This window comes from Notamacropus eugenii, chromosome 2 (assembly GCF_028372415.1).
Source record: "Notamacropus eugenii isolate mMacEug1 chromosome 2, mMacEug1.pri_v2, whole genome shotgun sequence".
Taxonomy (NCBI): domain Eukaryota; kingdom Metazoa; phylum Chordata; class Mammalia; order Diprotodontia; family Macropodidae; genus Notamacropus; species Notamacropus eugenii.
This window is the reverse complement of record NC_092873.1, coordinates 371,819,521-371,827,065: the sequence shown is the minus strand read 5'-3', so window position 1 is coordinate 371,827,065 and position 7,545 is coordinate 371,819,521. Positions and strand designations below refer to the sequence as shown.

The 7,545-nt window shown below is 48.4% G+C and overlaps 1 protein-coding gene across 9 annotated transcripts in view; it reads left to right on the top strand.

The window, feature by feature from the left end:
- Positions 1-3,240: 3,240 nt before the first annotated feature.
- The window catches only part of TRIM37 (tripartite motif containing 37), a 187,149-nt gene continuing 182,844 nt past the window's right edge, over positions 3,241-7,545 (top strand). For 6 of the 9 annotated variants that reach the window (XR_011975289.1, XM_072646851.1, XM_072646856.1 and 3 more), the window contains exons 1-2: positions 3,711-3,954; positions 5,835-5,936. Coding sequence is in view for 8 of the 9 variants with exons in the window: in XM_072646851.1 (XP_072502952.1) it covers positions 3,934-3,954; positions 5,835-5,936 (123 nt within the window). In the remaining variant the exon portion in view is untranslated. Of the gene's footprint in view, positions 3,494-3,710; positions 3,955-5,834; positions 5,937-7,545 lie in introns of those variants that run through there. The other 3 variants (XM_072646850.1, XM_072646852.1, XM_072646857.1) reach the window with 2 other exon arrangements.

Sequence of the window (7,545 nt, the reverse complement as noted above, 5' to 3'; positions counted from 1 at the left end):
GACAAAAGCAACATAGGTGCCATATATTCCAAGGCACATTATACTGGTTGGGGAGGGCCTACAATGGCAAGCAGGGAAGAGAGGGATTGAATTGTCAGTATCTTTATTATGCACACTCAGTTTTGGATCAGTAGTCAATAAAAAGGTTTTCCAGGATGATATCGCAGGTGAACAGAAAAGTCAGTGTTTGCATATGCTCTGAAGTGGAAGATGTGGCCTCTCCATTCTGTTACATCTCACTTCCAGAAGCAGACCACTCAAGCATCTACATACTTTGGCAGCAGACAGAAGCATTTGTGTATACTGCTAGGACTAGGCCCCTCATTGGCTAGTCACCCCCCATCCCCACCCTCCCCTTTTGCTGTGAGACCTTGGGTACATTACTTCATTCCTCATTCCTGTAATCCTCATCTGCAAAATAAAGGTGTTAAGACTAGATAACCTGGAGGATCTGTTTTTCGCTCTAGATCTGGTAATCTATTGCCCTAAGACTTACACGATTCTCTGATCCTTACTCATTAGACCTGTGAGCTCAGTGAATATGAAAAAAGGGATGGAGGATATGCATAGAGTCCAGGGTGAGGAACTTGTGGCCTTTTGACTGAATCCAAACTTTTGTTTGTCCAAACATTTGTTCTGTAAAGTTTGGATTCATTCAAAGGGCTGCATTTGAGGGCCTGGGGGTCCACATGTAGCCTTGAGGCTGCAGGTTCCCCACCTCTGGCATAGACTAACTCGACCTTGTTACTGGGGCAGCCAACTGTATTGTCAGCACACATGATTTGGCTTAAGCCCCAGGTCTGGGGAAAAAAAATCCCCTGAATGAACAAGAACAAAACATTTGTAGAAGCCTTTTACCCAAGGAATTAAAATGCAGCTGGGATGGATGCCTTCAGAATAGGACAGAAGTCTTTGGTGTACTATAACCCAAGAACTGGCAACTAGTCCTAAGGGAAGGGGGTGTGTAAACAACTGAAGCAGGGACGGGGAACAGATTAGAATTACTGGTTGGTGTTCAGCACTACCACTAATGCTATTTCTTGTTGGGGGAGACGAGATGCTAGGAAAACACTGTATGTAGCTCAAGCCAATGCAGAATGGTGGGGACCGTCTTTGATTATGAGAACAAATCTGCTGAAATGCCTACTTCCCTGTTCTGATTCCAAGAGCCTCCTTGCCTAATAGCCAGCAATATTTCTCCCCAAGGCCTGTCATCCTTCTCCCTTTGGCAAGTTCCTCCTGAAGTCTCTATTTTGTGATGATTACCAGGCCAATCTGCCTTCGTGGTCCTCCCCTTTCTTGTTGCTTCCTCTCCTCCACAGCCCCCTTTCAGCTTTCTTTAGCGTGTGATTTTTCCTCCTTAGAAAGTAAGCTCCTGGAAGGAAGAGACTTTTCTTTGTGCTTGCATTTACGCTCTTTGCATTTAAACACAGTGCCTGGAGCACCATAAAGGGTTTAATAAATGCTTGTTTCCTTCCTTTACCTCCCTTTAGTTCTTGTGCTGAGTCTAAATGTGATTTCCTACTTCTTTGGGAGTTTGTTTGCTTTTTGTATTTGTCAAGTGCAATCAAAAGAAAATTGTTTCTCTGATACTCAGTTTGTGCCCCGAGTAACATACTATGGTTGCCTAAGGGGGAAGTGGAGGAAAGAGACAGGGACTGTGATTCTTTTTTTAATTGTTGAGATTTTTCCCAGTTTGGGGGCTCAATTAGAACTACATATATTTTGATACATATCAATAGATTCTTCCCCAAAGCTGAGAAAAAAGATGAATACAGACTTAAGACCCCCAAACGAGTCAGTAGGAGGAGGGCTAGGCAAGTTAAAGGGGAAGGAAGCCCCTAAGAGGCAATAGTTAGAAGGAAACACAAAGAGGGTTTAGAGACCTAGAGGGACACAAGTCTGGAAAGACTTAAGGGTGGGGGCCTGGAGAGAGGTAGGAGCTAATTTTCTTGATTGAAAACATCATTCTTTTCTTATCCCTTCCTTCCCGAACTGCCGAAGCCCTTCTCCAGTGCCAGGCTCTGTATTCAGGGGCTAAGATTAAATAAAAAGCAAGAGTCCTCAAGGAGCCTCTATTTTTAGTAGTGAGAGTGCGAGGTGGCACCCGGCCTAGACCTGAGTTCAAACTGGACCCCGGACACTAGCTGTGACCATGGCAAGTCTCTTAATCGATGCGTGTGTGCCTCAGTTTCCTCCGCTGTAAAATGGGGAGAATGGCAGCACCTCCCAGGGTTGTTCTGAGATACCTGTAAAGAGCCTGGCACACAGGAGGCACTACATGAATGCCACTGTTACTAGGAAAGCGCATCGTGGCATCAGGGGTGGGATGCTGAGGGTAGCAGCCAAGGAAGCTCATGACTCTTTCCAGAGAAAGCGAGGTTAGACTGTGAGAATGACAGTCCTTAGAGCAGCGGCCAGGGTCAGGGGAAGAGCTGAGAAATACGACATATAAGCAGACTGATGTCCTCCTTCCTCCTCCCGCGGTGGCAGGATGCCCCGAGGTTACTGCGGGAAGTGCCAAGGTGAGTGGCGGCACGTCCCGCGGGGGCCCTTCCGTAACAGCACGTTAGGAGGCTGGCCCTGCCGGGCGGAGCTGCCTTTCCCTAGCCAATCTGTCCTATTCTGTTCTGAATGAACGAACGCTCCTTCTCTCAGCCGTTACATTCAGAATACAATACAAATCCCCGCCATTCTTCCTCCCGGGGGCGTGGGAGGGGGCCTCGCTTCCTCCAGAGGGCTCACAGGCAGACGGGAACCTTTCCACGCAGGGCGTTCCCAAGGGCTGGAAAGGCACCCAGCGAGCCGCCTGACACGTGCCAGCGGCCGAGGCGGCCGCGTTCGTCCTCCGCTGGCCCAGACCCCGACCGGACCCGCCAGAAGCAGCGCGAGCAAAGCCTTATTTCCAATGCACTCCTTCGTCCACCCGCCCACCTATCCCGGGCCAGTCACCCGGACAAGACCCACCGAGGTGCAGCCTCCCAGGGCACCTGGCTCGAGTTCGGCTCTGAGAAAGCCCGGGAGCTGTCCCGGGGGCGGGGCATCTGGAGGCCCGGCCTACCGGCCCGGCGCGCTCTCCACGCGGCGGAAGGGCGATTTTCGCGCGGTAACGGGGGGCAGGGCATCCAGGAGACTCTTCCAAGATCCGGCCGAGTCGCGCAGTCCGGGTCAGCACGCTCTCCGGCGGGGGGGGAGGAGCGCTCGCTGCCCCTCCTCCGGTTAGTCCCCGCCCTCTGCGGTATTCCAGGCCCCGCCCCCTCCGCGGGCGCGCGGACTCCGAGCCAACCGCCGCCCCGCTCCCAGCCAGCCGCTACAGGCCCGCGGGGGGCGGCGCGCGACACTGCGGCAGCCGCGGGACGGTCTCGTGCTCCGCCGCGTCGCGAAGAGCACGTTTCTCCTCTCTTGCGGAGGCCTCCTACGCATGCGCGTTGCTCCCCTCCCGCTGCCGCCACCACCCTAGCCACCAGCTGCCCTGGTTACCGTTGGTGTCCCGGTACTCCCCTCTCCTAGCCCCGCGCCAGCACTTAGGCGGGATAGAGCCGTTCCCCCTGTCACGGGGGGGGTGGGGGGGAGGGAGCCGCTGTGGGGGTTCACGCTCGGCCCATTGTCCTCCCTGTTCGCCCGCTCGACCCCCCGGGCTAGGCTGGGCTGGGCTGGGCTGAGCCTGGCGCGCGGGGCCGGCTGACTGGAGAAGGGAGGGGCGCCCGGGTGGGGCGCGCGCGGACAAAAATGGCGAAATGGGGTTAGGCGGCGTGGAGGCGGGAGCGGCGGGGCGCCGAGGCGGGACCGGGTAGACCCGAGCCCCTGACCCCCACCCCGGGCATCCTGCTGTTCTCTCAGGCCAACCGGACCTGGCCACCCGGTTCTAACACCTGGTGGAGGAGAAGGACGGACTCCGCGGGATACCGCGGGGCCTGGCGGGAGCTGGAGGCAATGGATGAGCAGAGCGTGGAGGTGAGAGAAGAGGGGCGACGTCACTGCCGAGGGGAGGGGAGGGGGCGTTCTTCACCGGGGCAGCTCCGACCCCCCCCCCCCCCCCCCGCCCTCTTAGCCTTTTCCGAGGGGGGCGTGTCGCGTGCTCCAAAGGAGCCAGGCTCGCTTGGTTCTCGGCGCCACGCCCCCCAACACCGATGCCCCCCCACCGGCCCACCCCCTCCCACCGGCGACCCCCCAACACCGATGGCCCCCCTCCCGGCACCCCCCCAAGTGCCGCAGTCAGCTGGGTGCGCCTCTGGTGCTCCTTCCCGGGAGATGCCTTTGCACAATAATCCCTGTCCAGAAATGGAATGCGAAGGAATGGGTGCCCGTGTGCCCGCACTCTGTGCACCCGGCTCGTAGCGGTGCCCCGATTCCCCCTTACCGCACTGCCGGGCCCTTTTTTCTCTGCCTGGTAACCTGCCTGCCTCCAAGGGATGGGTAAAGACGTGCAGAAGTTCGGGCTCTGAGGCGCCGCGTCTGCCGGAGGCAAGGGGAATGAGAACCAGAGCTTAGCCCCCTCCCCAGCTTCCCTCTACCCCTGGGGAACAACCCCGAGAAGGGTGGGGGCTTACTCTGGGACGTGTGCTAAGGCACCCTGAGCCCCCAAGTGCTGCCGAAGGTGGCCGGTGAGGACCCTCGCTGCCCTCTTACTAGCTGGGACGTATTTGTCGGTTTATTGCTGTACGCTTATTTACTTCGATTTCCCTCAGCGTAGCTGTCCTGTTAGCTGTCCCCTTACACTACGTTCCAGTTTTGTTACACGCACGTTCCGTTAGGTTATATTCTATCCCCTTTCCCCCTCGGGAGTTCCCAACCTTTTTGGATTGCATCCTCAGATCCCTAGGCTTTCAGTCAACTTTCTGGTACCCTTTTATTCAATATGAAAGGAAATAAATTCTAGAGTTTACTATGTACGTGCATATAAGAAATGAAAGAGAAATTATTTTTTTAATAAAGAAAGCTTTATTTGGTACATAACCCGTTTAGTATTATAAAGGTTTTTTCCCCCATCAAATGTTGTGTTAGAACATATTAAGATAAATTAGTGAGACCTTTCATTCTTCTTGTCAACAGTTTTATTTTTGGTACAATTTTTGAAAGAGATATCTGCATGCCATATCCAGCTTCCACTTTTTTTCTTGCTTTAGATTTAATTGAGAACAGGATTGAGAAACCTGATTCCCAAAGACAAATTGTTATAAATGAAATTAAAGCTTTGTGAACATATAAGAATGGCTTACTGTTTTCCAAAGGTATACCCCAAGTTTTGTAACTTTATTGATTGGAAATCATTTTGAAGTCTCTAGTTACTGTGGAGATGAATTGGTTCATCTTTCACTGGGATGTTGATATTTTTTTCCAGATCCAAATGAAAAGTTTCATATTCCAAACCTCATTTATTTGGTTTTGGTCTATAAAAAATATTCATTCTCCCTTTCAGATTTTTAAAGTGCTCCTGCCTTTCCTACCCTGCCCCTGCTTCTTCACCATTTTTCTCTCAATTCACTCATTTTTTTCACTAACACTATTACTTTTGAAGTATTTCAATAGACTGACATTTATTTACCAAATATTCCTCTACTCCCTTGACAAGGTTTTCTTATTTCCTGGGGGAACATTTATACCAGACTGGGAACCCCTACCCTAATAGATACAAACTCTAGGGTCTTGCTCTTTTTCTTTTGGTTCTTAGTGAATTTCCAGTGTCTAGCACACTGCCATGCATGTAGTAGATACTTAATGTTTGTTGAACTGTTCAACCCATTTCTCTCACAGAATGCATTTAGAATTCCCAATAAGGTATTATATTAATGTTGATTCAGTTGCCTGATGTAGTGGTTTAATTATTTTCTTAGAGTATTGCTGAGGTTTTCCGATGTTTCATTTGTATGGAGAAATTGCGTGATGCACGTCTGTGTCCACATTGCTCCAAGCTCTGTTGTTTCAGCTGCATCCGGGTAAGTACTGTTCTTTTTAGTTAGAAGTAAGTAGGTTGGGTTATGACTTAAGGAGACTTCTGATAGATTGCTAAGGTGGACTTTCCATTTCTTTGTTGTTCTTCCCTGGCTATTGCAATTCTTATTTTAAAATGTGATAATTTTATTATTGTCAGTGAAATGAATGGGAAGGGTTTGGATTAATTTTTTTCTTTGTGCTTCATTGACATTATTCTCCAAGTGAATACTTACTTACCTCAGAATGTGTGAGGGTGATGTGAAAGGTAATAACATAATGGTTATACTTTGGGGCCTCGTAATGACTTTTTTCCTCATCCTTAAACTTCACTTTATCTTAGACTTTTATCTACCTACTCCTTTAGTGTGAGTGCCTTAGAAAAGCCGTCTCTCTTTTGTCATCACTATTATACGCTTCCTCCAGTTTTTTCAGTCTGTGGTATGGTGGAAAGAGCACCATACTGGGACTTGGGGTCTAAGTCCTGCTTCTGTTGGCAAGTTAGTTCAGCTTTTTTGATGTCTACATTAGTTTCCTCATCTGTCAAGTGAAGGGGTTTGACCAGATTATCTATAAGATTTCTCTTATTTTTATGCTTCAGTTTATCCCACTCTCTTTAAGTCTGATTTCCATTCATAGCTTTGAAATGAAATTTGCAGTGTCTTCAGTAAGTGCCTCACTAGGAGTTTAAAAGCTATATTCTTATCTTTTGTATACAACCTTTTCCCTGGATGCGTAACACTTTCTCTTTCTGCCTGTCTTGACAATTTCTGACTATTTCAAAGTTTTTAGAAGCTCTGCCTCTTCCTCTGTGAAAAATCTTAAGGATTCCATCTAGGATTCCTTCTCTTTCCTCTATATAATTCATTTTGGGGGGGATATTTTCATCTTTTAGAGCTTTCACTACCATTTTCCTTATTTATATTCACATCTCTTAATGACACTGTGAAAAAGATACAGTGTTAGTAGGGTGTATGCTTTTGGTTTTTGGATTTGTCATGAATGAAAGAAAAAGCATTTCTTAAAGTGCTTAATGCCAAAATTTGGTACTAAGGTTAAAATATAAAAGTGAGACAGTTCCTGTCCTCAAGGAGCTTATGTTTTAAAAGGGAAACAGTACATTTAAGGGTGTAGTTGTCAAGGAGAGGGAGTTGTGGTTGGAGGAGGTTACCTTGGAACATTTGATTGTTGCACTCTTTCCAGGAACAGTGACAGTATTGATTTGATTACTCTTCGTAGAGTAAGATATAGAAAGCAGGATAGGATGGAAATGTCATATAGTAGCGTGGCTGATGACCAGTTGCGCTGGGTGGATAGATGTAAAGCATGATCTAAGGCTAGCTAGGTTAAAATTTAAAAAACAGCTGTTATTATCATTTATTTTTATATCACCTACATTTTTTCTAGTATCCTTCCCTATCTCTCTTCCTTTTTCTCAGAGAGCTATCCTTTATAACAGAATATTTTTTTAAAGAAAAATATAAAGAGAAAAAAACAAGCATAACTTAGTGAATACATTGAAAAAGTCTGAAAATATATTCAGTATTCTCTACTTGTGGACTTCCCTGATCTCCCCTTACCCTTAATTCTAGTACCTTCCCTCTGAAATTATTT